At 38.5% G+C, this 19304-nt stretch overlaps 2 protein-coding genes across 5 annotated transcripts in view; one reads left to right on the top strand and one right to left on the bottom strand.

The window, feature by feature from the left end:
• Positions 1-4921, bottom strand: part of COL5A2 (collagen type V alpha 2 chain) — a 381179-nt gene extending 376258 nt beyond the window's left edge. The window contains exons 1-2 of the mRNA XM_032406281.1: positions 4856-4921; positions 2601-2781 (exon numbers count right to left, since the gene is read on the bottom strand). The gene's annotated coding sequence lies outside the window, so the exon portion shown is untranslated. The remainder of the gene's footprint in view (positions 1-2600; positions 2782-4855) is intronic.
• A 300-nt stretch (positions 4922-5221) lies between these two features.
• The window catches only part of WDR75 (WD repeat domain 75), a 48112-nt gene continuing 34029 nt past the window's right edge, over positions 5222-19304 (top strand). For 3 of the 4 annotated variants that reach the window (XM_032406292.1, XM_032406300.1, XM_032406288.1), the window contains exons 1-5: positions 5222-5415; positions 10841-10970; positions 13964-14029; positions 15122-15212; positions 18592-18716. In XM_032406292.1, coding sequence (XP_032262183.1) covers positions 5330-5415; positions 10841-10970; positions 13964-14029; positions 15122-15212; positions 18592-18716 — 498 coding nt within the window. In that variant the 5' untranslated portion in view covers positions 5222-5329. Of the gene's footprint in view, positions 5416-5438; positions 5878-10840; positions 10971-13963; positions 14030-15121; positions 15213-18591; positions 18717-19304 lie in introns of those variants that run through there. The other variant, XM_032406310.1, reaches the window with a different exon arrangement.

The raw sequence follows: 19304 nt of genomic DNA, 5'->3' as shown, positions 1-19304 counted from the left end.
TCTTAACTTCACTATTTCAAGAGGCTCCTAATAGGGCTTCAAGCTTCAATCCTTTCCCCCCATCAGTCTCTTATGTATAAGAATCAGAGTGATTCTGTTAAGTTAACCTAGAGACTCTCAGTTCCTGTCAAAATGGAATCAGGACACTCCACTCTATTTCTTCCACTAATTACAGCTAAAAACTCTAAACAAAACACAAAATAAACTAACAGAGGCCTCTGCAAGGTAGACAAAAGTGGGTGGACGAGGTAGGAAGATGAAGACTCCAAGTAGCGACAAAAATGAAGCAGCTCTCTCTTTACCCTATCCCCATCTGGGAGTAATGTCCCCTGTGAGATGGAGCTCTTTTAATTCTCCAGGCTCTGCCCCAGATGAGATCCAATAATAAAGGTACAGTGACTCAGCAGCAATAACAATATGGGGGAGAGGGAGATGGCAGTGGTGGCCCCATATTCTTTACCCTCACTACTTAGCCCCATTACAGGCCTCGGTGTGGAAAAGTATACAACACTGTGAGAGGAAAAACCCTGGGCTTTCTTTTTTCTTTTCTTTCTTTTTTTCTTAGAGAGAGAGAGAGCATGAGCAGGGGTTGGCGGGGAGGGGCAGAGGGAGAGAGAATCTTAAGCAGGCTCCATGCCCAGCAGCCCCAGTGCAGAGCTCGATCTCACAACACTGAGATCATGACCTGAGCCAAAATCAAGAGTTGCATGCTTAACTGACTGAGCCACCAGGTGCTCCAAGCCTGGGCTTTCTAATCAGAACACCAAGGAAGAAAATAAATAGAGCCCAAGAATATAAAGAGTATCACAGAGGGAAGAATTGGAGAAAGGGATCCTTTAAATCATAAATACTGGGCTCACTTCTGAACTGTGCATGCATAGCCAAGGCTGGAAGGATTTCAGCATGATCCAGGATCTCTTAACATAATATCTGGGATAAAATATGAAATTATTCAACACACAAAATCAGAACCAGAAAAATCTCAATAACTCTGAAGGGAAAGGCAATCAACAAACACCAACCCCAAGATGACCCAAATGTTGAGATTATTAGAAAAAGACTTTAATTCAGTTATAACAATACTCCAAAAAGTAGGCAAAATTCACTTAAAAGAAATTGAAAGATGGAAATTTTCATGAAAAAAATAGAGGCTGTAAAAAAGAACCAAATGGAAATTAACCCAGAACGGATCATAAACCTAAATATTAAGTGTAAAACATAATATTCTTCATATAAAACATAAGAGAAAATCTTCATGAGCATGGAATAGGTAAGGAGTTCTTAGATACAACAACAAAAAAAAGCATGATCCATAAAAGAAAAAAATTGAAAAACTGTATTCATCCAAACTTAAAACTTTAGTTCCATGAGAGACACTTAAAAGAATGAAAAGACAAGCCACAGAATGGGAGAAACTATTTACAATTCACATATCAGACAAAGGAAGTGTATCCGAAATAAAGAAATCTCAAAACTCAACAGTAAGAAAACCGTGAAATGTCATTAAATATGACATTTATTAGAATATATTAGATGAGAAAAATAGACATAAAAAAGTGGAGATAATATAAATTATCTATACACAAAGGACCATTAAAGTAAATAAAGGACTGGGAGAAATTAAATCAAATGATTTAACAATATTTTATAATAATGTAAATATTATAAATGGTGTCTGAAATACAAAAATTTCCTTTCAAAAGTAAAAAAAAAAAAAAAAAAAAAACAACCACCCAATAAAACAATGGGTAAAAGATTTGAGGACCTTGCACCAAAGATGTACAGATAGGAAATAAACACATGAAAAGATGCCTAACATCATTCGTCACTAGTGAAATGAAAACTAAAACAATGGAGTCCTACTACAAATTTAATATAATGGCTAAAATAGAAAATATTGACACCAAATGCTGATAAAGATGTGAAGCCAGTAAAACTTTCATACATTACTGACTGGAATGAAAATGGTACAGAAACTCTAGAAAAACAGTCCAACATTTTCTTAAAAATTTAAAGATATGATTTGACCCAGGAATCCCACTACTGGTATTTATCCTAGAGAAAGAAAATCTCATATTCCCACAGAAACCTACAAATGAATGTTTAGAGCAGTATTAGAAGGGGGGGGGGGGGAAGACTTCAACAAAAGAACGAATAAACAAACTATGGAATATCCATACAATAGAATGTTACTCAGCAATAAAAAAGAGGAAACCACTGATCTACCCAACACGAATTTCAAATGCATTATGCTAAGTGAAAGAAGCTAGACTCAAAAGGTTATGTACTATATGATGCTATTTATATGAGTATCTGGAAAAGGCAAAACTGTAGGGACAAAGAACCAATCAGTAGTTGCCTGTGTTATGGTTAATTTGTGTCAACTTAACTGGGTCGTGGGGTTCCCAGATATTTGGCTAAACATTATTTCTAGGTTTGTCTAAGAGAGTATTTCCAGAGGAAGTTAGCATTTGAATCTATGGACTCATGGACTCAGTAAAGCAGACTGCCCTCCCCAATGTGAGTTGGCATCATTCAGGGCCCATTAAGGACCTGAAGAGAACAAAGAGAGGAGGAATGAAGAATTTGTTCCACTCTACCTGACTGTTGGACTGGGCCATTGGTCTCCTCCTGCACTTAGACTGGATTTACACCATCAGCTCCCCAGGTTCTCAGGCCTTCAGACTCAAACTGAATTACACCACCAGCTCTCCAGGGTGTCCAACTTGCCGAATGCAGATTGTGGGACTTTTCAGCCTCCATAATTGAGCGTACCAATCCCTTTAAATAGATAGAGAGATCGATCGATCGATCTTATTGGTTCTGTTTTTCTGGAGAACTCTGAATAATACAGATTTTAGTACTGAGAGTGGGATGCTGCTGTAATTAACAAATACCTGAAAAGGTGAAAGTGGCCTTGGAACTGGATAAGGGTACAGGCTGGAAGAGTTTTAAGGTGTGTGCTACAAAAAGTCAATATTGCCATTAAAGGACTTTTAAACATGATTCTGGCGGGGACTCAGAAAGAAAAGAGGAGAGCTGGAGAGAACTAGGGATCTGTCAAATACGCTCAGCTTCCCTTCTCAACAAAGGAGCCAAGCTTTCCTAGCTCTCTTCTATGAAATGCCTAGGGGAGTAACTGATAGTTTAATAGCACATGCAGAGAATATCAAGCCACCTTCCATCATCCTCAATATCATCTTAATTCTTTCTGGTCCTCCAAACGCTTTAGAAAATTTTGCTTGTGTATTAGTGCTTAAGAGCCAATCAACAAAGATTGATGTATTACTATACAAATGCCAGCATATGAAAGAAACTGTCAGACTTAGGAAGCAGAATTCATTATACTTAACAATTCTTGGCAAAGTGAAACCCCACACAATCTAAATTTCAAACAGTGGACTACCTAGCTCTGGCTATCTTCCAATTGTTGCTTACTGCTGCAGTATCTATCTATAGGCAATACTGCTTGCCGGATACAATTTCATCAGTCCTTTTCCCTTCCGATTTCTTCTTAAGAAAACATACTCTCTTGTAACTCTCTTCTTCCTATGGATTTTCCCCAAACTTTAGACTAAAAGCTAAGTTAAATATTTTCCCTTTTTGGCTGCCATTAGTTATTCCTCCTAGTTTCCCCAATAACTCATGTCTCAATTCCACAAAACATTCCTTCAAAATAAAAATGTAGGTATCTTTCAATCCTGCAATACCTATTCTAGGAAGCTCTCCTATAGCAATAGCAACAAATTTATGTGTTCTATAGCACTATTTGCCACTTTAAAAATGGAAATGACTAAATACCCACCTTTGAGACAATGATTTAATCAATTATGGTACATTTACTCTACAGAATACTATGCAGTCATTAAAAAGATAAAATCTGTATGCAGTGAAAGCATAAGAGAATAAAGAATTCTGTAGTGCACTGTATTGAAGAATAATGTTAAGGTATATATATACCTAGAAAAATATCAGGAAGCACATACACCAAATTTTCAATGGTGGAGATATTTCTGGGGTATAAGATGGGCTGGGATCATTCTAACCATATTTCTGTACTGAAATTATTTTACTGCAAATCTGTACTAACGTTGAATTTTTAAAATATTTTTTAACCTGCACAACTTTAACAAACACATATTCATCATGTTAAACATCCTCACAGAAATCTTTTTTTCTCATGTTACAGTCTTACTTTCTTCAGCACACAATCTGATTTACTTGTCTCTCTCCCGTTGGATCCCGTCTGTCTTGCGCTGTGCCTCACAATAATTATTTAATAATTGTTATTTGTCTCCAGAAAAACTGAAGAGTTATCATAAATTTTAACATATCAAGAGGTAACGCGTACAAGTCAGATCTCCTGTTCCTGCTAAAATTAAGCTGTCAGTGGCTCTTCACTCTTCGTAGTGATACAGAGCTGGCAGAGAGGATCGATAAATGTTTACTGGATGAGTGAGTGAAGATAAGCACCTCTAATATACAGGGACCACAAAAACCAAAAGTACATAACTTTACAAAAAGAGTATAGAGTATGTTAAGGCTTCCTCACCCACAGGCACGGTCGACTAATGGGGGGAAGCTAAAACCAAAGCAACAGGCACAGAAGAACCCGTAGCAAGACATGGAACTTGGGCGGGGGTGGGAGGGAATGTCAGATCAGTCCGAGCGGCTCCATCGAATCGGTGAAAGAAAGATGCACCAGAATCCCGGAGCAGGAGCCAGGCGTCCAAAGAAAAAAGCAAGGCCCTCGGAGTTGTGGAGATTCTACAGGAACCTATGGTACGCTCAGCGGAACAGGAGAAAATGACGGCTAATGGGTGGAGAAACAGCTAGGCAAGAAGTAGACAGCTACCTTTCCACCCAAGAACTCAACTGCGCGGCCGAGAAACCAAGCGCTACAAAACGCCGGCGTCATCTCTCAGAGCCCGAATCAAAGCGGAGAAAGAAGCGGCCTGGTGGGTGGGGAAGGGAGGCGACTGGAGGTCACGTGATAGGACACCCTTCTCTTCTGGCGGAAGAAGATATATAATCAAATTGACAGGGCCAGAGAAAAGAAAATTAGTACTAAATAAAAGTTCAGGGGTGTCTAATATAAATTCATTGTCTCTATGTCTCTGTTTCGCTTCTACCTTTTTTACATGTGTCCTAATTTAACGTTTCCCACACAAAAGATGGCGGCACAGATGCTGGGTCCTACCATCGAGACTGAAGCCTAGAGGGGCCCAGGCACGGGTTGTGTGGGCTGCGACTCGTGTTCTACGGCCCGGCCTCCCTAAAGGAAATCCTGGGCGGGCTCACGAGCGTGAGCTCCTGCATCTGCGCAAAGATGGTGGAGGAGGAGAGTGTCCGCGTGGTTCGTTGTGGCGGCAGCGAGTTGAACTTCAGGAGAGCGGTGTTTTCTGCAGATTCTAAGTATGGGGCCCCCGCGCATTGCCAACCGGGCTGAGGGACGTGAGTCGCCCGGGGGGTGGGAGGAAAGAACTGTCAGGCTCGTCCGGACTCGCAAACCGCGTTCTGGGCTCAGGGAAGGGGGAGGGTGCGGGGGAGCTCCCAGGGCACGCGTGAGGGAGCCGGTGTCTGAGTGCTGTTAAGAGGAGTGAGAAACCACTTCGTGCCGTGGCACCGCAGGCTGGGGCGCGCTTCTCCTTCTCAATACAGTTTACCTGCAAGTAGATTGAGGGACCGGGGGCGAGCCCGCGTGTCCAGAATCAGCTCCGCGTTGGGGGCGGCGAAAAAAGTCCAAGCACAGGTTATGTACGCTGCCGCTCTTGCAATACCACGAGGAGTATTCCTCTTTCGGAAAGAATCGGGACTTTGAGTTACTGAGAGAGTGAAGATGTCCGTTTTCTCCACACTGCCCTATTCTCTGAAAAGGTATTTTGGCAGCCTTTTGCAGCTTTTCCTGGGTACGGATGTTAGATTCTGTGCGGGATAATAACATACATAAACCTTGGTCCCTTTTCTCGGGAGTTCAGTATAGCTGGAAACCACACTACTCGCTGGGTTCAAAACCCGGTTCTCCCATCGTGTGAGCTTTGCAAGTTTTTAATCTTTGCCTCAGTTGCCTCGTCTGTAAAACAGGAATGCTATTTTGTAGTCTGTCTCATAGGGTTGTTGAGAGGGTTAATTGCTTTAATACATATGAAGCAGGTAAAATAAGCCTGGCAGTTAATGGCTCAGTGTGTGTCAGCTGTCATCATCATTATTGCTCTGTTGTCAGCATCATCTAGAAGTGACGCGATGTAGGAAGAGATTTCAAATCATTTAAGGACAGAGTAGCCCTTAGTAAAAACGCTATCTTAGAAGAGTAAAGATTATATCTTATGAAAGTTTGTATCCCTCACAATATCTTGCTTATGAGTATATGATAGTTGTTGAATGCATACATGACTGAAGGAATTTTCATAAACTGTCCTAGAGGCAAAAAAAAGAAGAATCATCCTTGGTCTTTACATGAAAGAGGATTTTGTTGATATTCATTTTCTAAATCAGGAAGAAACCCAGACGTCAAAAGGGTGCCGAAGTTCTGCCACTTTGGACTTACATCTAGATAGCCAGTTTCTTGTTCCAGTGTACTGGAACTCTACACCTTATTCGCTATAAGGAGATTCACTGTGTTTCATTTGCTCAGTCCTACAATTTAAGTATTTGTCAGCTGTCTATTATAACAGGCTGACATAACAAAAGCTAACTTTAATATGGATCCTACCTTCAAGACCTTACAATCTAACGAGGAAAAGGAAATAATAATTAATGTTAATTTAAATAATTTTATAATTAATAATAATTGTAACATGTTTCATACTGTGGTACTTTGGGAGTTCATAAGAAGGAGAGAGTACTTCAGACTGGTGAGGTTCCTGAGGAAGTCCTTTAGGCTAGGCCTAAATAGGTGAATGGTATTTTGACTAGGGGATGTAGACAGAAGGCATTCCAAATAGGGGGCACAGTACAAGCAAAAGGAATGAACAGACTGCTGAACAGACTGTGGTACAGTTAGCTAGTGTGAATGGTATATGAAGAGAGCTAGTGTGGTTGGAAAAGGAACATGAAGCCAGTTCTTGTTTGGTCCAAAGAGTGTATTTCTTTTTTAATTCCCTAGATGGAGGGTGGTGGGAGGTAACATGTTGTGGTTTCTTCAAGAAAAATTAATCCAAAAACTGTGTATAAAACTATGTAATAAGTGGTGGAGAACAGCAAGATCGGAGGTGGGTTGGCTTAGCATACTTGAGGTACAGTGTTGGCATGGAAGGGAGAGTGATGTAGTGAAAGTTTCCCTTCAGTAGTAGGACCTTGAAAGACTAATGGGAGTTTCCCCCACCACCGATATTGGGGGAGGACATCCAGGCAAAGTGTGCAGCTTGAAATTGCTGGGGTGGGGCTGGGGGTAGGGAGTTTCATGTGTGTAAGTCAGTATAGTTGCAGCATAAGGGAAGTGGTAGAAGAATCTGGAAAAGTATAGATAGGACTTAAAAGGCGAATGCAGGCATCCAAGCAAGAGATTGCTTTGGCCTGAACTAAGATAATATTGAAGACGAAAAGACAGAATTTTGGAGTGATCTGGCAATTAGGATTAACGAGAAGATGTTGAGTTCATTTTGGGGCCTGATGAGTGTAAGGTACCTGTGAAACAACCAGGTGGGCCAAGCAAGCGGTAGGTAGAAATTCAGTCCGAAGGTTGGGGAATTTGGTGAAGATTTAGATGTGTTGGTGTTGTTGTTGTTTGGTTTTTGTCTGTATAGAAGGTAGTAATTAAAATCAGTTCTCTAGCAAATTAATAGGGTTATAATGAACTCATCAAGGATTTGAATATTATCTAAAAGATACTATAGGGGTTGGCTAGGTTATACAGAAAGAAGGTAATTTTGTATTTTGCTTCAAGGAACTTATCAAGAAAGCTGAAATAGTAAATAAAACAATAGAATTGTGGAATTTTAGCTGTCTCCTCTTGGTCACTGGGGCCTCTTGGAACTAGGACACAAAAACTGTTCTGCCTACTTGAGAAGGTTGTTATGAGAGGCAAGCCGAGAGGTGAGTATACATGAGAGTAGATGGCATTCCTGTATCAGGTATTACTGACTCCCGGTCCAGCACTGTTGGTATTACATCCTGTTACTTCCCACATTTATAGGATGCTCTGCATTAGGTTGCTAGGATATAGAAAATTTAAAAAGTGGGTCATTTTTGCCTTTTGCATTCTTAAATTCCCACAAAGCTAATGTCCGACTCTAAATATTTTTCTTTTGCAGACCATTCTGCGTACTGCTGCTGTAATACTTTTCCTTAAGTGTTACTGTCATAATAATATTACTCTCACCCTTATTCCTAGTCTTACTCCGAACCCTGTAACAATCTTCTGTTGCCTTCCTTAACTATAGCTCTTTTCTCTGGCTTATGAAGCTTCCCTGATCTAGCTTAACTCTGCTTATCCCGTTGTGTTTCTTGACATAACCCATTGTACACACTTTGCTTGTTAGATAGGTACATTTCCTGTCTCTTGTAGGTTCTGTGTTCGTTATTTCCCAGCTTTTGCTTATGTTGCTATTCTTTTTCCTTCCCACCTCTTAAATTATGCATCCTTCAGAGCCTCATTTAAGTTCTGGTTCCTGCTTGAAAGCATCCCTAACTTCTTTCTTCTCCGCTTCATCAACAAAGATGATTGAGTCCTGTGTGACAGGCATTGTGGTGGGTGCTTTACATGCATTTCTGTCTGCAGGATTTAGGTATTATCCTAATTTTATGGAAGCATTTATTGAGTGTATACTGTGTGTATTATGGGTGCATTTGCATGTGTTGTTTCATTTCGTCCTCATAATAACCCTGTGAGGAAGTGTTATCTGCATCTTAAAGTGGAGAACAGTGATGTTTTAGAGAAGTAAATTCTCCCAACATTAGTCAGCCCATATGTGGCAAAGCTGGCGTTTGAATCCATTTGTGTTTGACTAGTTAAAAATGCATTCTTTTCCTACCATACTATATTTCTGTTATTAGATTTATAATAAGTACACACACCCTTCCTCCCCTGAAAGAGCTTACAGTCTGGTAGGGGAAGTCTTTCAGTATGCCATGTGGTAGGTGCCGTGATAGAGCTAAGCCTACCTACCATCTTGTAGAAACGTTCAGAGTGGTGCTGATCTGGAGTGAGAAAATGTGGGAAGGCTTCACCTGAGCTGAATCTTATCTTAAGGAAGTAGTCATAAGAAAGAGTGTTCTGTGTAGACCGAAAAATTTACAGAAGTATAGAGAGAGCATATCATTTGGGGGCTTGCATTCAAATTTAAAGCCATTCTCTACCTAGGAGCAAGGAGAGAGGAAATTCCTTTCCTCTGGGGAAGCATATCAGAGTCAGGTGTTTTCTTGGCACACCGTGCCCCCTCCCCCCACCATCATCTAAAGGACTGCCTAGAGGACCTATTAGTACTAATGGAGTATGTCTGTGGGGAGTACGAGGATGTTGGAGCTGTGAACCACTTGAGTAGAGCATGGTTTTCAAGTGAAAAAGTAGTTCCAGGTAGACCGGCTCAAATCACCAAAGGCCTTAAGAGTTTCGATCATATCCTAAAGGCAGTGGGAAAACACTGACAAATTGTAATTTAATTTTACCTCTAAGGAAGTAATGTCAAATTTGCAAAATTAATCTGGTATGAGTAGGAAAGATGAATTGAAGGGCCACACCTAGAGACTATAGGAAGCCCTTAAGAGTGGTCCAGGCTGGAGATGCTAAGACTCTGAATTAAGTTACTCATGGGAATAAAGAGGAGGATCCAGCCAGAAGGGTAACCATAAATCTCAGATGTTTTGTTGCTTGAACTTCCTTAATCTATTAGACAGTTAAACACAACCATTTCCTGACTGTCTCCTGGCTACAGCACTTATAAAATGCATCCTGATTTCAGAGAGGTGAACATGTGAAAAAGGAAGTGTCTTAGAACTGATAAAATAGGGTAATGGTAACCCTGGTCAGCATTAGAAGATTTACTCTTTTGTTACTTTGTAATTTTTATTGGTTCATTTTATCCATTTAGTTTACCAAATCTTTGAGGATCGTGTGGGTTCTGTTAAACAAACTAGAGTGGACATTGGGAATCAAAGATAAATTAAGGCCTTTGCCCTATCACAGCTTATGGCCAGATAAGGAAGGTAGATACATATGTAAACAATTTCAGCACAACATGAAAAAGAGGTATATGTAAATAATTTCAGCACAACATGGAAAATACTAGGATCAAGTCGTGTACAGGGTGCTTTGAGAGCACAGAGAAGAGGTCTAGCCTAGGAATTCTGTGGTTTGTACCTTCTATAGTGCGTGGGAAAACCCCCTGCCAGGCATGGATGATGTTTAGTAATGGCACAGAACAAACATTTTTTACTTTGTAGACATTAGAAGATTTGTACCTCTGAGCTTTGTTCTCTGGTTATATCCATAATGAAAACTGTCAAGTAAATATTGCCCCCCACTTAACTGCTTTTAGTAATTTAGTAGCCTCTGCCACAAATCCAAAAAGCAAAACCAGCATTTTAGCAACAAGAAAAAGAACTGTCACAAAGTCTTTACACTCTGCTATAAAAGAGGCCTTGCCAACTAGAGAGAACTTTGACTTAGTGTTTATAAGGTGGTGTCTCCAGTGAACAGTGAAGAGTGCGGGACATGGGAAGATGCTGTCAGAGTAATGGTGTATAGTAAGTGAATATATAGCACACAATTTTTAATATATAGTTCTTGAAAGTATTGTTTTGAAAGAAACCTCTGTTGGCAAGTTAAAAAATTTTTCATGGACTATAGAAAAAATTATGCTCTCTATAGAATGCATGAAACTTAATTTTTGCTTATTTCCAGGTATATCTTCTGTGTTTCTGGAGACTTTGTTAAAGTTCATAGCACAGCTACAGAAGAATGTGTACACATACTGCAAGGGCACAGAAATCTGGTGACTGGAATCCAGCTCAACCCCAACAATCATCTACAGGTGTCAAACGATTTATAAGTGACTATTTTAATACTGGCTTTGTTGTTGCCAGAAGATTGTGAATTGATTTGGGCTGGGAAACTTTCCAGGTTGTAATTAGAAAAATACAGGTATCCCTTGCTTTTCAAAAGTTTGTATTATGCTACTTCGTTTTTACAAAGAAAGAAAGAAGAAAAGCAAAAATAGCATTCAGTACTTATTTTGCAGCGAGGTGTTACAGAGGCAGCGTGCGCACCTTCCAGCGAGAGTAGCACATCAGTCTCCTTCCCCAGGAGCTACACTCAGCATCTCAGCACCAAACCACCGTAGCTTTAAACTGTCTGCTGTGAGCATCTGTGCTCACATCATACGTCCATTAGCAAGATGAGTCCTAGGGTATCAGAAAAGCCTAAGAGAGGTTATTTTTGGGGTCTGGGAACACTAAGAATTTTTCCACATGAATTAATGGTAACTGCTTCTTCTTTTACATCATTTCTACTACAGAAGATTTCATAAGAATACTTTCTCATAGCAGGGGAAGCCTGTATGTTGATTATCTGATTCAGGATATTTTTCATATATATTTAGTTTTTAAAATAGGGTCACAGCCTAGAACTGCATTGCCCCTCATTCTGTGAACCATTTGTTCCAAAGGATGCTACTAGGTGTTGCTTGAAAGAAGACATTCTTGGCTATATGAGTTTCTGAAATTCAGGGCTAGGCACAGTTAGATGAATTTCTTGGTTGTAGATCCTCTCAGGTCCTTTTATAAGCATTGTGAATATCCAAAGGGGGTGTTTCTCAAGCTTATATGCCCTTGAACCCTTTGGTTTCTGGAACACGTTTTTGAAAATGCTGGCTAAAAGGGATTGATGCTGTAGCTCTCTTCCCTTATAGATGAGGCTCTTCAGTGTTGACGCACATGTTACCTAATCTCAAGGCCAGTGCTGGACAAGAAGGGCTTCAGTGGATGGACCGGTTAATTTCAGGACGAACTTGGGAGTCCAGTTCAATGCAGATCCTTCCACTCACCCCACAAAGCAGCTCTTCTCAGAATTCAAAAATAATGAAATGTCATTTTAATTCTGTCCTTACATTTCAGCAGCTGCTAAAGAGATCTCAAAAACATTTTACTCTTGCTCTCGTTTTTGATCAAGTTCCATTTTTCTAGATTAGTCACAGCTAACTTGGAAGTTATTGCTTGATACAAGAATAGGTTTGCATTGCCATTTACTGTATTATCACAGAGGAAGTAGGGCATAAAGTGACAATGATCTTTTCTTTCCAAAATTAAATGAGCTACTGTGAAAATCAAAGTTAAGTAGCTTTTCTGCAGGGTGCAAGCACACATTTCTTTTTCCTTGCTGTCCTCTGAGGGTTTGACAAAACAGCTTATTGTTATGTGTAGCATTTGAATGTTTTTCATAGCAGAGATATCCTTTCTTTAAAATTGGAATTTGTGAAGTCTGTATTACCAAATTTTGTAGCAAAACAAAAAACAACATATACAAAGCATAAAAGATCTATTTCATGTTACTGAAAGTTAATAAAATTACAGGAGGATAATTTTATTGACAGGTTTGGTTGAGGTGATAGGGAGTGCAGATTCTCTGGACTTCGGAGTCATGGGATTTGTGTGCTAACCATTGTTTTGACAGTGATTGTATGGTTGCCTTATATTTTACTGATCCATGTTCATGATTTTTCCTTTGTATGTAGTACTTGTAATGTATATTTCTACTTATTATAATTCTTTTACTTGAATAGGTAATAGTCATCATTTTCTGTTCTCTGATTCCATGTCCTCACTGGCAGAAATCTTAAAATTGCCACTTTCAGAAAACTTGAAATTCTTCATAAACGTTATAAGCGAAGTATTTTTCACAGTAACAGCAACAAGTAATCCGCTGTTACCTTAGTAAAATTAAGTCCATTGGGACAAAAATAAAAGTAAAAGTACATGTTACTAAGGCCTTCTGGTGCTACCAAAGTGTGGTGCACAAACCAGCGCCACAAATGGTTGGTTACCACTCTGCAGTGAGAAGAGTGTAGAAATGGAGTGACCCAAAACTTTAGAGCACTTCGACATTGCCACAGCGTCCAAGTGCATAATAACTTCTGTTGTGTTTTACAAAAGTATTGTTCCTTAATGTGTTGGACATTTCTTTCTTTCTTTCCTTCTTTTTTTTGAAAAACAGGACATTCTCAGGTCATCTGAGAAGCACTCCTTTAATACCCACGTAAGATGAAAGCGGTTCTGCTAATAAAAGCACACTGGGTGCTAGGAGAAATACTAGCAAGCTCTGAAGTGCTATTCATAGCTCCATCCATGACTTAGCATCTCCCTCTTGAAGCTAGAGCATTGACTTTTGTCCCCCCTGATATGAGGAATTCTTAATCTCAGGAAACAAACTGAGGGTTGCTGGAGTGGGGGGCTGGGGTAGGAGGGATGGGGTGGCTGGGTGATAGACACTGGGGAGGGTATGTGTTGTGGTGAGCACTGTGTATTGTGTAAGACTGTTGAATCACAGATCTGTACCTCTGAAACAAATAATGCAATATATGTTAAAAAAAAAAAAAAAAGGAGGGGAAGAATGAAGGGGGGGACATCGGATGGGGAGACAAACCATGAGAGACTGTGGACTCTGAGAAACAAACTGAGGGTTCTAGAGGGGAAGGGGGTGGGAGGATGGGTTAGCCTGGTGATGGGTATTAAAGAGGGCACATTCTGCATGGAGCACTGGGTGTTATGCACAAACAGTGAATCATGGAACACTACGTCAAAAACTAATGATGTAATGTATGGTGATTAACACAACAATAAAAAAATTTAAAAAAATACAAAAAGCTGTGATTAGATTTTCTATTTTGTAAAAACAGTATGAGTAGATGACTCTGCCTCTTTAAGGCTAATAATTTAATGAACAGAAAATGTCTTCTGTATCACGTAATTATTCGTTTGATATCTTAATGAAGTTCTATTTTATAATTTTGTACTATTTTTACCCTTTTAGTTGTATTCTTGTTCCTTTGATGGCACCATTAAACTGTGGGACTATATAGATGGCATTTTAATAAAGGTACGTGTTTTGATCTTCTATTTTTCTTATTTGAAAAGGGATGGCAACATCATTTAATGACAGACACATTGTTCTCTTCTATAGGCCTAATCTTTAGATAGCCTTTTTTTTTTTTTTTTTAAAGATTTTATTTATTTGACAGAGAGACACAGCGAGAGAGGAACACAAGCAGGGACAGGGGGAGAGGGAGAAGCAGGCTTCCCGCCGAGCAGGGAGCCCAATGCGGGCCTCGATCCCAGGACTCTGGGATCATGACCTGAGCCGAAGGCAGACGCTTAACGACTGAGCCACCCAGGCGCCCCTAGATAGCCTTTCTAAACAAGTTGTGAAAGTCACACACCATAAAAGAAAAGAAAGTTGACTATTTGAAAATTTTAAACTTGTAACAAAAAGATGAGCAATAAAATCAGAAGAAAATACTTACAAGAGTTACTATCCCTAATATACAGAAAATACACAGAAAACCAATAAGGAAAAACTAATAACCTAGTAGGAAAAAATTGGCACAGGGTGAGAATATGTAATTCACAGGAAAAAAATAACAGCCAGTAAACATGAAAAGGTGTTTAATAACCTCAGTAATAAAAAAATGACACAGCATTTTCCCCTATCAGTTTAGCCAGATTACAGACTGCAAAAACAATCTAGTGATAGGTAAAGTGTAGAGAAACAGGTACTTTTATTTTTGTACATAATTAGAGTACAAATGAAAATGAAAAAATAACTTTTGCTCCAGCAATCTCACTTTTAGGAATCTCTTGTTGAAATAATGACGTGTGTGTAATAATTATAGCATTGTTTATGGAAAAAAACTGAATATAACCTTGATGTCTGTTAAAGTTTCATATTCATTCAATAGAATACCATTTAACCATTAAAAAGAAACAGGTGGACCTATATGTATTAATTTGAAAATTTATTTAACAAATATGAATCGAGTGTCTTTTGTATACCAAGTATGCTGATGTTGGGATACAGCAGTGAGCAAAATGGATTAAAAAAAAAAAATCCTTGCCCTTTATGGAACTTATGTTTGGGGGTTGAGGTGAGGGTAGACAGACGATAAACAATATGGTACTTTTTATCTTTCAGACTTTCATAGTAGGGCATAAACTTCATGCCCTCTTTACTCTAGCCTGTGCTGAGGATTCTGTCTTTGTTATAATAAATAAAGAAAAACCAGGTATAGTATAATTAATTTATTTTGTTTTATATAGCATTGGATTACTCTTTCCATAGTTTCTCAAAATGTAACAGTTTGGTTTTAGTCTGAAGTTAACAGTGTTTGGAGCTGGAATTTAAATTGCTTCTGTTATAATTGCATTCATTTTGGGGAAGCTTCCCCCTAGTTCTGAAATACACAATGCAAAAATGATTACTAAATATATAGTTGTAATAATAGATTGCAGAGCTCATATTTCAAAGCTGTTTTGCAGAGGTGGGCTAGAGTTTGTTTTTCTACTAACCTTAATCGGCCATTCTTAAGCGTCACTGTTCATTTTATCCGTTATTGAACACCCCTTTTGTTGATCCTGAATCTGTCAGAAATGGTATAGAAAACAGTTTGATACTAAGAGCTAGTAGTGTGATTAAATTATTCATTATCATTGGAGCATGATTTCATTGAAATTGCCATGTTTCAGAGCATTTTATGAATTCCTGGAATATCTTCAGTGGTTACAAAAATTGTCCTTTAGCAGTGAATTTGATACATCAGAACACTGACATGAGGGATATATCCAAAGAATTTTTCTAATACTGGAATTCAAGAAGGCCACTGCATCTTCTGGTGTTCTGTATAAAATATAGCTGTCTTCAGAATTCAAAAATGAAAGCTTTAAGATGTTTACTGAGCAGTCTGCTAGGTTGGCTCATGGCCCACTAGCTAAATGAATCCTTCCCATGGTATATTTTTGTTTGTTGTTTGGGTTCAGTTTAGGGGCGTGGTAATTTTGTGTGTGTGTGTGTTTTTGGCTGGAACAAATTTGCAGATTGTTTTATATCATGGACTTTTTTTTTTTTTTAGATTTTATTTATCTGACAGACGCAGCAAGAGAGGGAACACAAGCAGGGGGAGTGGGAGGGGAAGAAGCAGGCCTCCCGTGGAGCAGGGAGCCTGATGTGGGGCTCGATCCCAGGACCCTGGGATCATGACCTGAGCCGAAGGCAGACGCTTAATGACTGAGCCACACAGGCGCCCCTATATCATGGACTTTTAAATTACCTGAGAATAGTTAAAACTATAAAAGCTAAATCTGTTTTTTAGCTAAAAATCGTTTGGTGAAGTTTGTTAATGAGTAATATTTTATCTATCAAAAATGTGACATGAAAGAATAAAAGCAATAAGTTCAGTTTTCTTATGTAGCCCATAAACCACCTCTAAAGGATATTCCAAAAAATGTTCTGGAAATGACAACATTTCTTAAAATAATTATGTCTCCTTCCTAGTTTATGGTTTTAGATAGCCCTTTTCAGTATTTAAGTTCTGTTTTATATATAAGTGTGTGGATTCTTAATGTCTGTCCACATACTAAAAATTAAGATTCCTAATCTCCCTCACTGACAGTTGATTCATTAGTTTTGAGATTTAGTTTAGGATTCTGCATTTTTTTATTTCCCCAGATGATTAAGCTCATCCTTCACATCTGGTAACCAGTCTGTATACTAACACCACGATTCCTCAGTTGCAAGGGTAGTTGCTAATAGTTGTAGCAAAACTTTTCATCCATGTTAGTGAGGTCAGTGATTCTTAACACTGGCTGCACATTAGAATCACTCCAACTAACTTAAGATTCCCTGTGCTGGGGCCTGTTTACTTAAATATTCCCTAGTTGAGTCTAATGTGCAAACCAGGATAGAAAACTACTGATCTAAAGTAAAGATCTTGGCATTTGCCTTTTGGAGTTAACCAAATGCTATAATGTAATCTGAATTCTATTCATGGTGGGATTAGTGTTACTCTCCAGTTCTTAACACATCATGAGAACTCAACGTGTGAAAATCTATTTAGCTGTTAACGTAAAAATGTGAATCAGGCCTAAGATGGCATTTCATAGAATAGATCTAAATACATATATCCTTCATTAGTTTCATCTTTGTTCCACAATCCGAAACCAGCCTCTGATTGAAAGTTGTATAAATCATGTTGAAGTATGCTTCGCTGCTTTAAAAACATTTTTGATTTACATGTCATATTTTATGGTATCATTTTTTGACCGTATGTAATTTATTCATTTAGTATCTAACTGAAAACCTACTACATGCCAGATACTATTCTGGTTGCAGAGAACAAAACAGACAATCCCAACAATAAGCAGACTAGATCAGTCATCAGATGTAATAAGGTGAAAGATGCTTTAGAGAAAAATATAGCAGGGGAGGAGAATTGGAGAAGCAGAGGCAGCGTTGGAGAAGTACATATTTAAATAATTTAAGTGGTTCTGAGAAGAATACGCTGTGCAGCAGTATTGGAGAAGCATGTTCTACAGCATTTCTAGCATGTTTGAGGAATAGCAGGGAGGTTGGATTGGAGTGATCCAGGGGAGAGTAGGTAATAAATAGCTTTATAGGCCATTGAAAGGATTTTGGTTTTTACTCTGAGTAGTTAAAAAGCTGAGTAGTTAAAAAGAGTGAAATCTGACTTAGTTGTACTAGATTCTCTGGCTTGACGAGAATAGACTATAGGGGGACAAGGATAGAAGTACAGAGTACAGTTAAGAGGTCCTTGCTTAGGTGGTGAGAAGTGATTGTGTTCTGGGTATCTTTGGAAGATACGGCCAACAGGGTTTGCTGATGGTTTGATGTGGGATATGAAAGAGAAGTCTAAGATAACGTAAGGAAGTCTAAGCAGCTGGGTAAATGGTGGTGCCATTTCCTGCAGTGGGTAGAGTTGGGGAAGACTAAATTTAAAAAGGAAAATCAAGAGTTCAGGGTTTGGGCATGTGAAGTTTGAGATGACTGAGAAGGCTAGAAGAACCAAGAGTTCAGAGCAAATAATCGGGCTGGAAAATGGGAAAATGGTAAATTGAGGTGTTACAGAAGTTTATATTCATTTTAATGTCTGAAGGAATAAGAAAATAGTATAGTAAAATATAGCTATTTTCTCTTGGGAGGTTTTTTTAAATGGGATGTAAAGAGAACAACGTGACAGTATTATAGAAGAGGAGATGTATCTTGTGACTGTGTGGCAAGCACATAGCATTTCTGAAATCCCTCGGATGGCTTGTTGCCTTTGGCTGCTCAGTTCACCAATACACCATATTCCATCTCCATTGTAAAGGGCAGCTTAATACTTTGGAATACAGAATATACCAGTAAGATAAATTGTTTTCTGTTTTAACATATATAGAGCACGTATGTGTAGGAGTTAAGAAATTAGACTTCCATTTAAAACTTGTATATTCAAATGAACAGTCCAACTTGAAGGCACATTTTGTTCAAGATAGCCTGATTTATTGCCATCAAATGAATTCTAGAGTACTAAGTAACAGTTTCATATGAATAAGTGCACATGTTCATTTTCTCTAGAGAAGATTTATATTAATATAGCTTCCTTTGGCTAGATGTTTTTCAGCTGGTTTCAGTGAAACTGCCAAAATCATCAAGCCAGGAAATAGAAGCTAAGGAGCTCTCCTTTGTTTTGGATTATATAAACCAGTCACCCAAGTGCATTGCCTTTGGAAATGAGGTAAATTTGTTTTGGTTTTCTATTTTGTACATAAAATCTCTTTGCAGCAATGTTTCCTTTGAGCATTTTATGTTATAGTCACTGAATATTGCCTTGAGTTACAGTATTTTTGTTAGGAGCTAAGAAGTTTGTTCCATTACTTTAGCATGTATTTATGGTGTAGATATTTTAGGATCCTTAATCTTTATATACTTATTCTTGTAAACCCTCTAATTGTTCAAAAAATACCAATATTTCAGCATTTGAACTCTTTCTTAGCCTGCTCCATGTAAAAGCCACTCACATCCTTTCATTTTAGACTATGTGTCTTTAGAAAATATGACCTCCCTGTCCATAATCAGTGTGCCCATTATAGAAAATTGGGAAGTTAAAAATAAAGTGAAGAAATTAAATCTTAAATCTCTTTCTAGACTTTTTCCTAAATGCATATAAAATAATTTTTCCCAAACTGAATTAGGATCTGAAGGCTTTTTAACCTTTGTTTTCACTTAACATTGCAACACAAGTGTATACTTATATGTTCATCAGAAATAATAACTATGATGTTTCTACCATGATTTAGCCTTTCCCTATTAATAATCACTTTGT

This window comes from Phoca vitulina, unplaced genomic scaffold (genome assembly GCF_004348235.1).
Source record: "Phoca vitulina isolate PV1807 unplaced genomic scaffold, GSC_HSeal_1.0 scaffold1, whole genome shotgun sequence".
Taxonomy (NCBI): Eukaryota; Metazoa; Chordata; class Mammalia; order Carnivora; family Phocidae; genus Phoca; species Phoca vitulina.
Note: the sequence above shows the minus strand (reverse complement) of the source record. Positions and strands in the feature narration are given on the sequence as shown.